The sequence below is a fragment of the Callorhinchus milii genome, unplaced genomic scaffold, assembly GCF_018977255.1.
Source record: "Callorhinchus milii isolate IMCB2004 unplaced genomic scaffold, IMCB_Cmil_1.0 Scaffold2, whole genome shotgun sequence".
Lineage (NCBI taxonomy): Eukaryota > Metazoa > Chordata > Chondrichthyes > Chimaeriformes > Callorhinchidae > Callorhinchus > Callorhinchus milii.
Genome location: NW_024704743.1, coordinates 17,175,688 through 17,195,282, shown reverse-complemented (window position 1 = coordinate 17,195,282; position 19,595 = coordinate 17,175,688). Strand labels below are relative to the sequence as shown.

Sequence of the window (19,595 nt, the reverse complement as noted above, 5' to 3'; positions counted from 1 at the left end):
CACCTGGCTGTGACAAACAGAGCCTTAGAGATTTATTTAGGGTGTTGAAGATAGACCAGAATCAGGAACCTGGCTGATTTTCCGCTGTGTAACCCTGGGATGTTCAGCAACCAGTTTCGTCTCCCCATGCAGCCTCATCAGACACCAGCAAATTTAGGGATTTGAACCAGTGAGCTCCCGACCGATAAGGTGTAGCTCTATCAGCTACCCCAGTGAGGCTGCTGTATATTGTTGCAATGTGTAAATGTAAACATCAATAACCCCTAATCTTACTCTAGTAGTCGCATTCCTGCTGTAGCTGCCAAACAGACTTGCGTTGTGCTATATCGCTCTTTTGGGATTATTTTTAATGTGCGATTCAGGCAGTCAAGGATTGCAATAGCTGCTTGTTTAGGGTTTTCTTTGTAAGTTGCGATGCCGGGTCCTGCAGGTAGAGAAGGGAAGACAAATGATGTCAGTCAATTGATGGATGAAAAAATGATGATGAATAATGAAACTTAACAGGAGGAAAATGATTAAAAAAACAACATAATAACGACATCTGAAACAGATATATGATGTTGTAGCTAGAGTGACTGGCAGATGTTTCCTTCTCTGTTAGCTCTTGGAGATGCTTACCTCTGCTGATTATCTTACAAGAGGCTAAAGAAGACGAAAATTTTAATTAAACTGACATTCCAGTTGCTCTACAAGACAAAAGACAATGGCTGCAGTTGGCTTTGGACCAGAGCATAGAGTTAGGTGTGTGTATGTATGATGGTGATCATAACTGTAAAGCAGTCTTTAGTCATAAACTGCCTCGACCATATTTATCAACAATGTAATACTAATTTTTTTAAAAAAGTGTGTTTTTAGTCAGCTTGGTATATGAATAGCTAGATAAATCATTATAACAACAAATTACATTTGTATAGTACCTTTCACATCGGGAGGACGTCCCAAGGCTCTGGGACTAAACACTAAAAGGGTATTCAGGGAAGACATTAAAAGTCTAAGGGATTCAAAGAAGGTTGAACAATGGAATAAACAGGAGGTGGCAAAGTATTAAATGACAACTTCCAGGAGGTTTTTTACCAGGGAGGACAATAAACCATGCCGCTAACATCCAGCAAATATTGTTTGAGTTCCAGGATGTTAACATAAATAAGACTAAAGTTCCAAAAAGGTTAAAGGGCCTTGAAACTCAAGCAATTCCCCTGGGATGGATGTATTGTATCCCAAGGTAGAGACAAGGCAAAAAATGTGTCCGTTGCACCAAGGGGATAAGGACAGGGAGCAACTTAGGGAAATTTTCATTAGTAGAGAATTGGTGCTAGGGAAACTCTTAGCACTAAAAAGCACTAAAAAGTGACAGATGCCATGGTCCAAGGTGACTTGCATCCCAGGGTTTTAAAAGAGGTAGCTTATGAGATAGTGGAGGCCTTATGTCTGATCTTCCAAAATTCCTTGGATTCTGGAACAGTCCCCATGGATTGGAAGATCGCAAATGTCACACCAGACAACATGAGGGAGTCAATTGGTGACATTCCAACAGCCTGGAAGCAAACAAACGTTATTCCAATTTTCAAGAAAATTGACAGAACTATAGCTGGCATCTATGGACCCATTAGCCTGACCTCAATAATTAGAAACATTAGGTAGTCAATCATCACAATGGAAATGCAAGGTTAGTTGAATAAAATAATCTAATATATGACAGCGAACGTGGGTTCAGAAAGCGTAGGTCGTGTTTGACCAACCTCATGGACTTTTTTGATGAGGTGACTGCCCAAGCTGATTGTGGAAAGCCATATGGTAAAATAGAGCTACTTTCACATTGGAAGGATATACTGCCACCTTTGCCTCTTGAGCTATTCAGGGCTATTATATGTGAGGAGACAATGAAACTCCAGTGTAAGATTACGTCGCCAAGCTTGGTAAACTTACTGATGAGAGTACTATACCAAGGTTCCAACGCTCTGTATAGTTTCTGACAAAGGGAGAATAGGTCCTTGTTCACAACATTTGAACTGCAGATATAACAGAACATTCTGAGTACTATATGTGGCCTGAAGACTAAAATTTTAGAGAATAACATTTGAGCTTTCTACCTTCAATTCTACAATGATATTTTTCAGTCACCAGACCAGTGTTATGCTTCTTTTCTGCTGGCCACTGGTAAACAAATGCAGTTGTCCTGCTGGATCCAGCATCAAGAATAATCCCATACTGTAAAGAAGACAGATAATGGCTTTTATTAATTATGCTAACTTCTTCAACATTAAAACAGATTTCAACATCATGCTAAATAAGAATAATAATCCTTGCATTTGATATAGCACCTTATCAAGTTGTTTAGATGGCTCAAAGTGCTTCACAGAATATATTGTAAAGTGAATTGACTGTGTGGAATAAAGAAACTTGCCTAAAGTTTCACCCTCCCGGGATTCAAATCCAGGTCCTCTCACTTGCTAACCAATACACTATGGGACTCATTCTGTGTACAATTTAGCTCCATCTTAAATTTATAAAAAAATTACTACATTATTACAAGCTGAAGCTAGTCGGAATTTCAGACCTTAATGCTTATTTGTTCACTCTGTGCACTTCTATCACACTGTTTGATATGATGTCTGATACTGACACTATTTCAAATTTCCCAATTGCCAGAAAAATACTCTTCAAACCATTTGCAAAATACCCAAATTACAACTTCAATGTAATCCTAGGGTAACACTGCTGAAACTTGTTAATGTTGTCGTTTAATGTGAAACTGAATTAAATATCCCTTCAATTAATAATAATAGATAATTATTCACATTCAAATCAAGCCCCACTTAGGGATTTTGAATTCATATTCTCGGCCGACACTCCAGTGCAGTGCTGCACTACAGTGCACTGATGTACTTCAGGACAGATTAAACTGAGGTCCCATCTGCCTGTTAAGTAGACGTGGGATGCATGGAATTCTCAGTTTGATTTGGATACTCTTCAGCTGACCAAAAAAAAGATCCCAGAGCACCACAGAAATTTATGGCACAGAAGTAGACCATTCAAACTATCATGTTCCCTCAAGAGCAATCCTTTCAGTCCCAATCCCCTTGGCTTTCCCTATACCCCTGTACCTAACTTTTTAAGGTCTGCATTAAATTTCACTTAATAATAATAATAATAATCCTTGCATTTGATATAGCGCTTTTCACGTCGGGAGGACTCCCAAAGTGCTTCACAGAACACACTGTAAAGTGAATTGACTGTATATTTGTGGGTGAACGCGGCAGCCAATTTCTACTTACCATTTCTCTGCTCAATCAACTAATCTGCCTATATCTCCCTGAAATAAAAACAGACCTCTCTGGGAACACTCAGCAGGTCAGGCTGCACCTTTCCTCAGAACTGGGGAATGTTGGAAGGGAGCTGTTTATAAGGACAAACAGAGAAGACTGTTTGTGGGACATTGCTGTGCGCCATTGGCTGCCGCGTTCGCCCACAAATATACAGTCGACGTGAAAAGCGCTATATCAAATGCAAGGATTATTATTATTATTATTATAAGTGGGCGGGGAAAGAAAGTCAAAGGAAAAAAAAAGGTTGAGGACAGGAAATTAATAGATCACAGAGGTGTTGATGGTGCAAGACAAAATAAGGTAATAGTGGGAGATGAGAGAAAGAAAAAATATGTCTGCGAACCAGAGGATGTGTGAATGGTTATAGAAGAGGGAGAGAAGAGGCAAGGCTGAGAGAAGATGGGAGCCGTGGTTAAGGTCTGAAGTAGTTAAAATCAATGTTGAGGCCAGAGGGCTGTAAGGTGCCTGTAAGAAGATAGATGAGGTGCTGTTGCTCGAGCAAGTGCACCCCTGAGGTTCCGGTCACTTGCCATTTTAATTCTCCTTCCCATTCTGACCTCTTTGTCCAGGGTCTCCTACATTGTTCCAACAAAGCACAATGCAAGCTCGAGGAACAGCACTTCATCTCACACTATTGTCTTTTTTTGTCTTGCATTCGTCAACACATCTGTGATCTCATCATCTCCTGTTCTCCATCAAATTTACATTATATGTAAATACAATTTGTTATTGTATAACAAATTTGAGATGTCTTTCCAACGTAAGACACGATATTACGTGGTAGGATTATTATCATTAATGGCTGTAACATGAAATAAGAGTTAAAAAGCAGTGTCTTTATGTTGCCTTTTAATTCTGTCTTATGTCTGCACACGGGCATGACAGGACTCCTCAAATTGTCACATATATTACCTTTACTGAATTTTGTATTTAATAATTATGTACTGTTGTCAAATATGCATTTTTCTATTTAGTAAATGGGTCATTTTGGAAGTTGGTTTCTTTATTCCTACAATGTTATCCCCATTCCTCAAGGCAGTGAGGCATCACATCGATAGATTAGATTTATATAGCTTCCTTCATGTTGGGAGGCGTCATAATTGTTAATATAACGTATGTAGAAATTAAATGTGTAGATTTCAGTAATAAGTAACATACCTTCAATCCTGAGGACAGAATTTTCTTTTTGGTTGCAAAGGCAATTGAAACAGATATGATGATAAGCAAACTGCAGAACATAACTGATATAGCTATGATTAATTTCTTAGCTACCATTCTGAAGCCTGAGTAAAAAACACAAAGAATATGGACTAAACATTTGACGAAATCGATGTATTATTATCTAGGTTCTTATGGTAACCACATCTTGCTCTGATCTTTTTGATCAGAGCTAAACTGGTAATCCAAGAGGGATCGAAGGACCGGCCTCAGGCTCAATCATTGCACTGGGCTGGGAGGTGGGAGGGGCGATCCCTTCAGTTCTTGTGTTCAGCTCTCAACATGGTGACATTTTCATTGATGTGTCATTTACACCTCAGATCATAATGCTTACCCCCATCATATTAATAACCTGGCTGTACAACAACAACTTGCTTGGCTCCCGTCAGTGCCTCCATACCTCAGGCGCTGACAGCATCTCCCTCCACAGATGCACTCTACACCTCACAGAACCAATACAGAACCTTGGAGTCAGGTTCGACCTTCAACTGTCATTATTACCCCACATCCGTGCCGTGACCTGTTCTGCCTTTCCCCACCTCTGCACCATCGCCCGGCTCCACCACTGACTCACACTATAGGCTGCCGAGACCCTCATACATGCATTCATAACACACAGGCTCAATTACTCAAACTCACTGTTTGTCAGCCTCACCAACTCCTCCCTCCATAGGCTGCAGATCATCCAGAACTCTGCAGCCTGTGTCCTCTCCCGCACCGGCTCTGTGACCTCCCTTCTCATCCGACTCTACTGACTTCCCATCGCACAGAAGATTCAGTTCAAGATCTTGGTCCTCACTTTCAAAGTCCTCCATGGCCTTGCTCCCCACTACATCTATGACCTGCTAACCCCGAAGCAACCTGCCTGGTCCATCCACTCATCAGGCTCTGGTCTGCTTCACATCCCCCACCGCCCTCCCCACCATTGACAAGTGGGCCTTCAGCCACTCTGCCCCCACTCTCTGGAACTCCATCCCGCAATCCCTCCGCCTCCTTCAAGACCTAACTGAAGACCTTACCTTTTGAACGTGCCTTTAGTCACTCTCCTTCGCCGCCTGCCCTCCACCCTCCCCGATCCCAACCCCCAGCTCGGGTCTGAAACACTGATTGTCCAGCACCTTAGGACGTCTTCCCAACATGAAAGGCGCTATACAAATGTAACTTTGTTGTTGTTGCAGTTATATTACACCATTCACATAGGATAATAATAATCCTTGCAATTCATATAGCACTTGATATAGCGTCTCAAAGTGCTTCACAGAATACACTGTAAAGTGTATATTTTGTGGGAGAAACGCGGAAGCCAATTGTACACGGCAGTGTCCCACAAACAGTCGTGGATTGAGCGATCAAGTTATTATTATTTTTATTTGTTATTTTTTGGTACAGTATTACCCCCGGAAAAGCAATGTAATAAACAACAATTGGGTTCCTTCCTACTGTTGGGTAAACAGAAGCTTGTGCAGTAAGGAAACTTGGCTAATGTAATAATATTCTGGAGTGTTCGCAAATATGGGGTTGGATGTCAAGCATGGGAGAAATAGGAATAGAGAGGACTAAGTCCAAGTATAATTCACATATGCATATGCCACTAGCCTAGGAGATACATTTATTAAGAGCAGAAATTTGTAAAGGGATATAGATAGGTAAGGGAGTGGACATAATACAGAGCCAATAAATAACATAACACGAGAAACAAAATCCACTAATAATATTAAACAGTAGAGTCTCAGAACTCCATCATTCCATCCTGCTCAATCACCTTTTTGCATCATCCATCAACGTGGGACCGCGCTCTCTTGATTCCATTCTTACCTGATCATAGCCTCCACTTTGTCTTTCCTTCCTTCCTCCCCCCCACCCCAAAGAACCCCTCACCCCCTCCTCACCCCGAATGGTCATCTACAGTGTACCTCAGGAGGCTAACCTTGGCACTCTGTTTCCTCATCTACATGCTCCCGTTTGACAATATCATCCACAGACATGGGATTAACTTCCACATCTGTAATTACTACACCCAAATCTACTTTTCCACTTCAACTCAACTCCAGGTCTACTGATGTTCTCTCTATCTGTCTGTCAGACATGAAGACCTGGGCGAACCAAAACTTCCTTCAACTTAATATGAATAAGACAGAAGCCCTCAGCTCTTGCCAACTGCACCTCTTTTCTGATTCCTAACTCCTAAACCTCCCTGGCCTTTCTCTCAAAAGCTCCAAACTAGTGTGCAAAAAAAAAACCTTGGCATACACCAATTTCCAGTTATCCTTTCTCCCTCAAATCCAGTCCGTCACCAAGACTGTATTTCTTCATATCCATCACATTGCCCATCTCTGCCCTATCTCACATGCAATTCTGCTGAAACACTTACCCACATCCTATCTCAACAACAACAACAACAAGATTCCATTTATAAAGAATATAAATATCGGCACATCCCGCTTAGTATTTGCCAATATGCTCCTCAATGGTCTCCCTATCAACACCAATCACTAGCTGCAACTTATCCAAAACTTCACCGCCTGCATCCTCACCCAGACCAAACTCCACACAACCATCATCCCAGGCCTTGGTAGTCTCTACTGTCTCCCAATGGATTGATTTCAAGCTCCTCACCCTCCCCTACAAATCAATCCAATCTTTGGCATCCCCTTATCTCTCTGATCTCCTAACCTAATCTTTCACATGCTCCCTTCAGTTCCTACAGCCCTAACATCTGGAACTACTTCTCTTTTCCACTCCATCTCATCTACTCTCTTTCGGTCTTTTAAGTCCTGCCTCAAATCCTACCTCTTTGAAAATGCTTTAGCCTCCTCCCTCTCTCTTGCTTGGTGGACAAACCCATCTCAGTGAAGCATTCTGAGAAGTTATCCTTCATAAAGAACTCGATGATAAATACAAGTTGTTGTTGTAGAATAAATCTTACAAACAATCCAAAGCATTTGATGAGGCATAATGGCTTGAAGGAAGTGAAAATATCAGGTTTCAAGAACAAATTCTATTCTTGAGTCTAGAAAGAAATTCATGCTAATTATGCATATGAAAGCTACTATTCAACTGTATAACGAAGCATTCTCCACACAAAATTGCTCCTAATGTTCACAAAATTAATTTGGATAAAGAAATAATAAAAATAATAACAGTTGCATTTGCTATAGTGTCTTATCACGTCTTCAAGACATCTCAAAGCGCTACACAAAAATATACTGTAAAGTGAATTGAATGTATATTTTGTGGGTGAAACGTGGCAGCCAATTGTGCAAAGAAGTGTCCCACAAACAGTCGAGGATTGAGTGACCAAATTATTATTACTATTATTTTGAAGGGATTATTTACTCCTGGAAAAGCGATCCGTCAATTGACTAACAATCGGATTCCTACTTAACGCGAGATAAAAATAGGCATATGGAATAAGGAAACTTGCCTAAGGTTTTGGCCTGCCCGGAAATCCTCTTTGACACTTCTGCTTTGAAGACTGAAGAACCATACCTTATCCAATTGTTTCTCATGACTCATTCCTCTAACGCTTCGTATCATCTAGATGAGTCAGCCTGGCTCAGTCGGTAGACTCACCTCTGAGTCTGAAGGTTGTGGGTTCCAACTCCAAGTTGGGACTTGAAACTCACAGTAAATGCTGACAAGCCAATGCAGTGCTGGGGGTGGATTGCATTGATGGAGGTGCTGCCCTTCAGATGAGATGTTAAATTGAGGCATTGAGGCATCCTCTCGACGTGAGAGACGCTGTATCAAATGTAAGGATTATAACTGTTCTCATTGTTCTACTTTACAGCACCTATAGGGCTTGGGCCACTACCCTTTGGGAAGGATGCTTAATAAATGCAAGTTGTTGTTATGCTGTATGCAGTACTCTATGTCCTACCTCACCAGCACACTGCAGCTCGAGTACTCCATCTAGGGATTTGAACCCCAAGATTTGGCAATATAGCCCAGAATCCTTTTTGCCTTATTTATAGCTGCCTCACACTGTTTTGACACTGCAAATCCCTCCAGAGTCTTGTCCCCCCCCTGTGCAAAATGGCAGCCGCAATCTCCCACAAAATACACAATCACTGGACTTCAGTATACCCTGTGAAGCACTGTGAGACAACCTCCCAATATAAAGGGCACTTCATAGAATCATAGAATTATACAGCACAGAAGGAGGCCATTCGGCCCATCGTGTCTATACCAGCTCTTTGAAAAGAGCTATCCAATTCAATCCCACTCCACACAGTCTCTCCCCACGGCCCTGCAAACTTGTCCTCCCCATATAATTATTTACTTTTCTCTTAAAAGTCGTTATCGAATCGGCTTCCAACCCCTTTCAAGCAATGCATTCCAGATCCGAACAACTCACGGTGTGAAAAAATTTCTCCTCACCTCCCCTGTTTCTTCTAACAACTATTTTAAACCGGTGTCCTCGGATTACCAACCCACTATAAGGATAATTAATTAATTATAAACTCTTTTAAGAACAGCAGAAAGACAACTTCCGATTTAATGCTATACTTCAGAATTCTCCACTCACTATGTGCAGAAATAAAACACATTGAATATGAAATGACGTGACTTCCCTCAATATGGCAGAGGGCAGCCTCTTTCTACACTAAGATGGCTGTCTGTTGTTTTGAATACTCCATTAAGAAAGAATGTGTACCCTGAATAAGTTAACTTTTCTAATTTATTTTTGAAAGTATAATTTTCGGGTTTCTTCTGTAGAAAAAGGGAAAATCAAGGGGGAAAATAATTTGATGGAGAATAAAACAGATATGTTTTGTGGTGAAAAATATCTATCACTGATTTTCTGCTCATTGTTGAAGGGAACTGATCAGAGAACTCAACAGTCCAACTCCAAACAGCTTTCACTCGCGGATCACTAGTAACAAACGTAACCAATTCGGGTGCGAAGTAACATAGTTCAACACCAAAAAGACTCCTAAATCACACTGAGGTCATACCAAAGCCTCCTGCTTGTCCTTCGTGCTCTCCGTTCCACTGTTGGTGGCCCCGAAACTCTGGAACACTCTCCCTCTAACCCTCCACCTTTCCCCATTCTTTCCCATCTTCAGGTAGCGTATTCTTTCCCATCTTCAGGTACCTTCCTCTTCAACCGTGTTTATAGATTTTTAAGAAACGTTCGCTAAAACATTCATGTATTTATAGTGAAACTGGGTAAAAGCAGACTTTAAAGATACCTAGGAATCTCAGAGCAGAAGTGTCAAGTCTTTGTGATCCTGATTTTGCTTCCTTCCGATTTTTTCCTCAGTTGTTTCCACTTGTCGTTTGTGAAATGCAGATTAGTGGCTATTCCCCTGCAGAACAAAGTTATATATAATGTACAATACAAACTTACTTTTATACAGCACTTTAAACAGTGGCAATCTGTCCTAAGGCCCTTGCCAGTCCTGCTTTGGCACCTGAGCTGGGGGTGGGAGGAGCGGGTGGAGAGATGAAAGATGACCGTAGGTGCAGTCAAAGAGGAAGGACTTGAGACGGACCCTTAAAAGTGGTGAGTGAGAGAGCGAGTTGGAGGGACTCTGGGATGGAGTCATCATCCTATTTTTTCACTGTGTTAAGATGTTAGGTTCCACCTGACATGTGATTAATAATAATAATCCTTGCATTTGATATAGCGCTTTTCACGTCTTCTAGACGTCCCAAAGCGCTTCACAGAATATACTGTAAAGTGAATTGACTGTATATTTGTGGGCGAACGCGGCAGCCAATTGCGCACAGCAATGTCCCACAAACAGTCGTGGATTGAAAATGACCAATTTATTATTGTTTTGTTTTGGAGGGATTATTATTAGGCTCTGTGTGGAGTAAGGAAACTTGCCCAAGGTTTCGCCCTCCGCCTGGAATTGAACTCAGGTCTCTCACTTGCAAAGCGAGTGCTCTAACCACTGAGCTACAGGACTCCACTGATTAAGGTACATGTAGAGGGCCCACCCTGCCATTTCCATTTCAAAGAAAACTTGGGAGTCTTTCTCCTGGTTCATCTTCTTCTCCTAATCCAAATGTGTCCCCAAATTCAAATTAATTTGGCTGCTCTTCTCATTGTTCCTTGTGGGACACTCCATAAAGAACTGCTTTGAGACATCGATGTGATGAGGCCTCATATCAAATGGAAGGATTATTATTATTATTATTTGTATTGTTATTATTATCCCCATCTCTCCACCATCGGCGCACGTGCTTTCAGCCGCTACGCCCGAAACTTTGAAACTCTGCCTGGCCGCCTCCGTCCCCTCATTCAGAGGGCAGACACCTGAAGACCTTCCTCTTCCACTGCGCTTACTCTCTCCCGCTGGCTCGGCGTTGAGCTCTGCCCGGTTGAGCTCCACAAGCTGCTGCTCCCGAGCGAAGGGCGCTAAACGGATGCAAGTAGTAGTAGTGGTGGTAGTAGTAGTTGTTGTTGTTGTCAGACACCGAGCGAGTGCGGGTGAGCGTCACGGCCTGTGTCCCACCGTCCAACGCAGCCGGAGGACCAGCACTCCTCCTGCGCCAAAGATCAGCGGCCAAACGAGAGAGAGAAAGAGAGCAAGAGTGACCCCCCCCCCCCCCCCCCCCGCACCACCCCCCCACCCCACCCACTCTCACCTCAGCCCCACACACAGCCCTGTGACAGCAGAGTCACAGGAGACAGCACTTGGGCAAAACCCCCGGGAGCTTCACACCCAATCAGATTTGTTTGTTTTACTACAACAACAACAACAACAAGATTCCATTTATAAAGCGCCTTTCACGTCAGGAGGACGTCCCAAGGCGCTGTTACTACAACAACAACAACAACGACGACGACAACAGAATTAGACTTGTACCGCTACAGTGAAATTCGGTTGATTGAATACCGGACAATTGAATAATTTGCTGTGCGGAATAGAATTTAGGAATCCCAAAGCAATTGCACGTCTAATCTGAGAATGTAGATCGGGTCATTTAAAATCAGATATACGAGTCATTTGGTTTATCCCACAATGTTTCCGGTGACCATTCATATCAAACCATTTAATCCGAGGGTAGATCAGGAATCCTGTAGCGAATTGGGTAGAGCGCTCGCCTCGCAAGCGAGGACCTGGGTGCGATTCCCATGCGGGGTAAAACCTCAGGCAAGTTTCATTACTCCACATGCCTCTAATTACTCAGCAGTAAGTAGGAACCCGGTGCGAGTCGGTTGGCGGATTGCTTTCTGGGAGTAATAATCCCTTCAAATAATAATAATAATTTAGTCATTCAATCCACTGCTGTGTGCAATTGTGCATTTTGCCCACAAAATGTAGTCAATCCACTTTACGGTATATTCTGTGAAGCGCTTTGAGACGCCTCAATGACGTGTAAAGCGCTGTATGAAATGCAAGGATTATTATTTATTATTGAACTCGCATAGCCCGAGCTGACACTAATAATATAATAATCATGCCGTCCTCAGGGTGTGCTTTATTGTCAGATGTTAAACTGAGATTCCATCTGCCTGCTAAGTGTACAATAAGGATCCCATGGTATTATTTGAAAAGAGAAGGGAGTTTCTCCCGATATTCTGGCTATTAATCCCCAAGTATATTTGGTCATTTATTTCATGGCTGTGTGTGGGACATTGCTGTGTACAATTGGGCTTCCAAATTTGCCTACAAATACACAATCACTGCACAGTAAATCCTGTGAAAAGCTTTGGAATGTCCTCTTAACATGAAACAACAACAAGAACAACAAAATTACATTTATAGAGCGCCTTTCACGTCGGGAGGATGTCCCAAGGCGCTGGACAGTCAGGGGTCAGGACCCGAGCATTGGGAAGGGGTGGGGTAGGGGTGAGGGAAGGCAGAGAGGTGGGAGGGCGACCGGTGAAAGTCACTAAACCAATTGCAAGGATTAATAGGATTATTATTGATCTATGCAAAATTGGCTTATGCATTTACCCAATACACACATACCACTTTACAGTATATCCCGTAAAGCACTTTGAGTCAGTACTTGGTATAGAGTAGACTCTATACCAAGTGTAAGTATTATTATGTGTCAGAGACTCACTTTCCAAAAATAATTGACAACACGAAAATAGAGAGAGCAACAAAAATAACTTTGGAGCAAGAGGATTGCAAAATAATTTAGATTGGTTGTGCATTAGGCTCAGCAAGATACATTCCAAGTGAAGTTTAACATTGGTAAATGTAAAGTACAACAACCACAACAACAAAAAACTTTATATTTATATAGCACCCTTTACGTGGTGTAGTGTCCCGGAGCGCTTCACAGTGGTGGAGTCTGACAACGAGCCATGGGAAGAGGAACGGGGGGAAGGTGACCTTAAGCACGATCAAAAAGGAAGATCTTACTCATAGACTGGAAAAATGTGTGACACACTGTATAATATAGAAAAAATAGAAACACAGAAACAAGGGTAGGCTATTCAGACCCTTGAGCCTCTTCCTACATTTTATAAGATTATGGCTGATCTGTACCCCAAGTCCAGTTACCTGCTCTTGCCCCATATTACTTAATACCCTGACCTAACAAATATCTATGTACCTCCGCCTTGAAAACGTGAATGGATCCAGAATCCACAACCTTTTGGGGAAAGAGTTCCAGAATTCCACTACTCTTTGGGTAAAAATTTTACTCCTAAATGGCCTAGCTCTAATTTTAAGATTATGTCCCCTTGTTCTGGATTCACCCACCAGAGGAAATAGTTTATCTGTATCTACTCTAAATGAATCTCTTTATATTTTAAATATCTCAATTAGATCACTCCTCAACCTTCTGAACTCAAGGAAACAGGTTTATTTAACCTGTCCTCATAATTTAACCCTTTAAGCCTTGCTATCAACAACAACAACTAAATTACATTTGTAAAGCGCCTTTCACATCGGGAGGATGTCCCAAGGTGCTTGGACAGTCAGAGTTTCGGAAAGCAGAGTGATCAAAAGCACGGTTGAAGAGGAGGGTCTTGAGATGGGTCTTGAAGGAGGCAAGGGAGGGGGCAAGGTGGAAGGACTGCAGGATGGAGTTCCAGAGGGTGGGGACAGAGTGGCAGAAGGCGCGTCCGCCAATGGTGGGGTGGGCAAGGTGGGGGAAGTGAAGCAGGCCGGAGCCTGCTGAACGGAGGGAACAGAAAGGATGGTAGGGGGTTAGGAAGTCGCAGAGGTAGGGGGGAGCAAGACCATGAAGGGCTTTGAAGGTGAGAACCAGGATCTTGAACTGTATCCGCTGTGTAATGGGAAGCCAGTGGAGTCAAGCGAGAATGGGGGTGATAGGGTCACGGAGCCTGGTGCGGGAGAGGACATGGGCTGCAGAGTTCTGGATGATCTGCAGCCTGTGGAGGGAGGAGTTGGGGAGGCCGACAAGCAAGGAGTTTGCATAGTCAAGCCTGGATGTTATGAATGCGTGTATGAGGGTTTCAGAGGCCTACAATGAAAGACAGTGGTGGAACCGGACAATGTTGCGGAGGTTGAGAAAGGCAGAGGGGTTCATGGCACGGATGTGGGGTAGAAAGGATAATTTAGGGTCAAACAAAACGCCAAGGCTCTGGACTGGCTTATTAAGGTGAAGTGTGCATCCATGGATAGTGATGCTGTCAGCCCCTGAGGTGTAGGGCCAAGGACAGAGAGAGCCCTGAGGAACGCAGCACGAGACGATGCGGGGGCTAGAGGAGAAACCATTTGCGGAAATGAAGATGAGTTGGTGTGAGAGGTGTGATCTGAACCAGTCAAGGCCAGAGCTGTGAAGATTGAGGTGAGAGATGAGAGGGGGTGGAGGAGGATACTGGTCAATGGTGTTGAAGGCAGTAAAGAGGTCGAGGACGAGGAGGCAGAGGGATCCCTGGTCGCAGATGGACAGAATGTCATTTGTCACTTTGTGCTGTGGGCGGCACGGAAACCTGATTGGAGGGGTTCGTGAAGGGAGTGTCGGGAGAGGAAGGAGCAAAGCTGGGAAACAACAACTCTTTCCAGGACCTTGAGAAGAAAGGGGAGGTTGGAGATGGGGTGGTAATTTGAGAGCAGTGATGGGTCCAGGGAGGGTGTTTTAAGGATAGGAGTGATGACGACTGCTTTTAATGGGGTGGGAACAGTACCAGTTGTTAGATTATACAAGTTGTAGTCTAATAATAATGAACATTAAACAAATGTAGAATGGAGAAAGTACTGACGGTCATGGGATAGGAGACATCTGTTTTTCTCGGTTTCTGAAAGAATAACAAGACAGCTTTGAAAAAGGGCATCGGGTCACCACTTATCAGTAAATAACAACAAGCCCACAGAGGTAACGGTCCAAAGTACCGGTCGACACAGGATCTTGACTTAGCAATAAGTCGCTAGATTCTGACAGGGTCTGCCAAACGACAAAAGGCAACCCTCAAGAATAGCAACTAATGAGCAAGTTGTTTAAACTAGAGGGCCTTGGTACCATCCTGGGATACTGATAAGAAATAAACAGTCACTTAAAAGGAATATACTAATGATCCCACATAACAAAATAACAAGCACCAGATACAACCCTAAACTGATCAATCTCCTAATTTAGACAGGACAAAGGGAAGACCTCGTGCAGACTCAGTCAGGCACCAAGCCAAATGATTGATTAACCTGAGTAAGTGACAGTATCAGAAGTGGGTAGAGGGGCCCTAGAAAGGACACTTGGAGAAAGAGTATAACTATGGCACTCTAGGTGAGAGCTGTTAGAAGAACAGGAAGGCTCCAGAGAGAGAGAGAGAGACCAGTGTGGAGAGGTCCCCTTAAGAATCACAAGGAAGGTGTTCCGTGACGTTGTGTGACTGTCTTCAAAGACTGGTAGTATAATTTGTTAGACATTTGTAGTAACTTGTTAATGCATGTTGTGTTCACTCTGTTCATACTAAACCTTGCTACACCATATTTGGATTGTCGAGTCATATTTCAAACTACGGGATCGGAAATCCCAACTCAGTGGACAGGGAGAGGTTTATGATGTCTGTGAGTAGACATGGAGGTGGAGCTGGAAGGTAAGGAGGGGTAGGGATGGTGTCGAGGGAGCAGGTGGTCGGTTTCATGTGGGAATGAGAAATAGAGTTGAGTGTCATCCGCATGCATGTGGAAGTTAGCTCCGTTTCTGCGGATGACATCACCAAGAGAGAGCAGAGGAAGAGAAGGGGTCCAGGGATGTAGCCTTGGGGTACTACACAGGTGATCGGCGGGGTGAGAAGAAAAAACATTTGCAGAAATGTAGTGCTGGCAGTTTGTAAGGTAGGACTCGAACCAAACGAGTGCGGTCCCACTGCTTTGGACGATGGAGGAGGGAATGGAGAATGGCATGATCGAATGTGGTGGAGAGGTCCAGGAGGACGAGGAAGCAGAGAGAACTCTGGTCACAGATAGAAAGGACATCATTTGTGACTTTCACGAGTGCTGTCTGTGGGCAGGGCGGAAACCGGACTGGAGGGGTTCGAGTAGGGAGTAGAGGGAGAGGTGTGCGCGAAGTTGGTTGGCAACAACGTGTTCCAAAGCTTAGGCCAGGAAGGGCAGGATTGAGATAGGGTGGTAGTGCCCGAGGTTGGAGGGGTTGAGAGTAGCTTTTTAAGGAGGCGGGTGATGATGGCAGTTTTGAGGGGGAGTGGGACTGATCCTGAGAAGAGTGTTGGTACTTAGAAAGACTTCCCTCATCGTATCGTAATCAATGAACAACCTGACAATCCCAAGTGGGTGTAATGAAGGTTTATTGTAATATAAGCAGAATCATCATACAACATGTATTGCAAGCAATAATTACAGAATCAAGACCATATTACCCGGTTCTTGGACCCTGGGCATACTTAGGGTGGAGAGGAGTGCAGTGACCCCTCGGCACCTGGAGCTGCGTCTCCTTCCGCTTTGTCCCTTCTCGAACTACTGCGTTGATTCTAATTTTTGGTTCACCCTTTATAGTGTTAAATCATATTTTACTTTGCAACAAGCATTGCCCCTTTATCATATGTATTTTCCCTCCCAAATTAGATGTTCCTCACGTGTTTGTTCCTTATCTTGTTTTTGAGCGATACTGCACAGCCATTATAAGATAAAAACCACATGACTCGGGGTCACAAGGCCATATAACTTCTCCACTCTTGTGATCACCAGTTCCTTATATGGACTTGTTATTGTCATATTTGTCGTGGGGTAGGGGACATAGGGCAGGAGGATGATGCTACCAGGTGGATGTTTTCTATTTTACAGATAAGGAAGACCATGAACTCTTCACACATGCCGTTTGATGTGATGATTGGAGGTGCTTGAGGGGGCGCATGGAGGAGGTGCTGGGTGGTGGAGAATAGGATTTTGGAGTTATTTTTGGCCTCCAGAATGAACTTTGAGCAGTGTGCAGTTTTTGCTTGCGAGAGGGAGATGTGAGGGTACGCGAACCACAGCTGGTGGTGAACTGTGAGGCTGGTTTTCTGCCAACTGCGCTCGAACAACCGGGTTTGTGATTTCAGGGAGCAGAGATGGCTCTTGTACCAGGGGGAGCGGGGGGATTTGGAGACAGTTGTGGGGAGGGATGAGGTTGGAGAGATAGGAAAGTGCCAAGGCGTAGAGGGATTTGAACACTAGAGTGAGGATCTTGAAGTTGATCCTCTCTGTGACGGGGTCCTGGATTTCAGAGGGACAAGGGAGTTGAACATAGAGAAGAGACAATCGTGGAGCAGCTTGACGGCTGCATCAGGGTCGCTGTTGGTGGAAGGCGAGAGGGAGAGGAGACCTAAGGATCAGAGGGCATTTGTGAGGGTCTCGGGGGAAGCCTTTTTCATGGGCGGAAAAGGATGGTGGAGGGCTTGATGAAAGGGAGAGGGATGCGAGGAGAGGGAAACGAGGAAATGGTCTGAGATGTCCATGATGGACAGACTGGAGATATCTAAGCCATGGGTGATAACGAAGTCCAGAGGGTGGGCACAGTTGCAGGTTCGGGGAGTTTATATGGAGGGTGAAATTTAGGGTGGAGAGGAGTGCAGTGAAGTCAGAGGAAGTGGGGCAGTAGAAGTTGAGATGAAGGTTGAAATCACCGATGATGAGCAGGCGTTCAGTGTAGAGGGGCAGGGATGAGAGAAGAGAGGAGATGTCCGTGAAGAAGGAGTTAGGAGGTTTGGGGGGCAGTACACAAGGAGGATTTTGAAGGAGAGCGAGTAGGGATGGGAGAGGTGCTTGAAAGGCTTGGGGACCTCAGTGTGCATTATACATTAGAATACATTAAAATATGCAGCACAGAAACAGGCAATTCGGCCACATGAGCCTCCTCCTGCCCTTCCTCAACTAAGCCTTCAAGCATAACCTTCTATTCCTTTCTCCCTCATGTACCTCTCTAGCTTTCCCTTAAATACATCTATGCTATTTGCCTCAACAACTCCTTCTGGTAGCATGTTCCACATTCCCACTACTTTCTGTGTGAAGAAATTTCTATTTGATCTATTTGTGACTATTTAATATTGATGGCCCCTGGTTTTGGTCTCCCCCATAAGTGGAACCATCTTTCCTATGTCTACCCTAACGAAACCTTTCATCATTTTAAAGATCTCTATCAGGTCACCCCTTATCCTCCTATTTTCAAAAGAAGGTCCAAGTATGTTCAGCCTTTCCTGGAAGGTATAACTTTGGTGCTTTAGGGCTCAAAGCAATAGTTTTATTGGTAATGGATTGCTTCTATAAATCATCCAGTAGCAATGAAGGCAGCAGGAGATTTCTGACCATAATTATGTTTTTTTTGTTTGTCTTCCTCTGTAGCAATATTCATAGATCGTTTATATCCATTTGTTTATATTGGGTATCTTTCATTCATTCTCTTTTATTCATCGTCTCTTGAATTGTAAAGCTATCCATTATCAGCCATTATAAAGTAGTGCAATGAATTACTATGATGTGGTTGTAATCTGATGTATATCTTCAACTTCAGATAGACTAAGTATCTAATTATTACAGCAAACTCCCCTATACAGCAAATGTTACTCCCCTGTACAAAAACAGGCAGAAGGATAAACCCAGGAACTACAGACCAGTCAGCCTAATGTTAGTAGTGAGGAAACTTCTAAAGACTATAATCCGGGACAAAATAAATGTTCATTTTGAAAAAATATGGGTTAATACAGGATAGCCAACACGGATTTGTTAAAGGCAAATTGTGTCTATCATACCTGATAAGAGCTTTTTTGAAGTAAGAGTGGATGAAGGTAGTGCAGTTGATGTAGATTATATGGATTTTCAAAAGGTGTTTGATAAAGTGCCACATGAGAGACTTGTAAGTAAAATTGAAGCCCACGGTATTAAAGGGACAGTGGCAGCATGGATACCGAACTGGCTGGGAGACAGAAAGCAGAGAGTGGTGGTGAACGGTTGTTTTTCTGACTGGAGGGAAATATACAGTGGTGTCCCCCAGGGGTCGGTATTGGGACCACTGCTGTTTTGATCCACATAAATGACCTGGACTTGGGTATAGGGAGTACAATTTCCGAGGTTGCAGATGATACTAAGCTAGGAAAAGTAATAAAAGATGGGGAGGATAGTACCAGACTGCAAGAGAACATAAACAGTGGTAAAATGGGCAGACAGGTGGCAGATGAAGTTTAATGTGGAGAAATGCAAAGTGATGCATTTTGGAGGAAGAATGAGGAGAGGCAATATAAGCTGATGGTACAATCTTAAAGGGGGTGAAGGAACAGAGAGACCTGGGGATCATATAAGTAAATCTTTGAAGATGGCAGGACAGGTAGATAAAGCTGTTAAAAAAGCATACGAGATACCGGCTTTATAAACAGGGGCATAGAATACAAAAGTCAGGAAGTTATGATGAACCTTTATAAAACACTGGTTAGGCCTCAGCTCGAGTACTGTGTTCAGTTCTGGGCACCACACTTTAGGAGGATGTCAAGGCATTGGAGAGGGCGCAAAGGAGGTTTACCGGGAAGGTACCGGGAATGAGGGACGTCAGTTATGAGGCGATCGTGGCACAGAGAACGGGCCCTCTGCCCCCGACTCCCTCGCGCCTGTGGCTCCTACTCCGCGCCCACACGTTTGCGGTGTGTTTCATAAGGAGCCTCGGGTTGATGGGCTAACGTCGCGG

At 43.6% G+C, this 19,595-nt stretch overlaps 1 protein-coding gene across 12 annotated transcripts in view; it reads right to left on the bottom strand.

Annotated features, from left to right (window-relative positions):
* The window catches only part of LOC103181557 (ectonucleoside triphosphate diphosphohydrolase 3), a 29,141-nt gene that overhangs the window by 9,327 nt on the left and 219 nt on the right, over positions 1–19,595 (bottom strand). For 4 of the 12 annotated variants that reach the window (XM_007898135.2, XM_007898145.2, XM_007898144.2 and 1 more), the window contains exons 1-5: positions 10,843–11,046; positions 9,740–9,856; positions 4,485–4,609; positions 2,091–2,208; positions 274–424 (exon numbers count right to left, since the gene is read on the bottom strand). In XM_007898135.2, coding sequence (XP_007896326.1) covers positions 274–424; positions 2,091–2,208; positions 4,485–4,601 — 386 coding nt within the window. In that variant the 5' untranslated portion in view covers positions 4,602–4,609; positions 9,740–9,856; positions 10,843–11,046. Of the gene's footprint in view, positions 1–273; positions 425–2,090; positions 2,209–4,484; positions 4,610–9,739; positions 9,857–10,842; positions 11,047–14,688; positions 14,733–18,669; positions 18,818–19,433; positions 19,457–19,595 lie in introns of those variants that run through there. The other 8 variants (XM_007898136.2, XM_007898138.2, XM_042331680.1 and 5 more) reach the window with 7 other exon arrangements.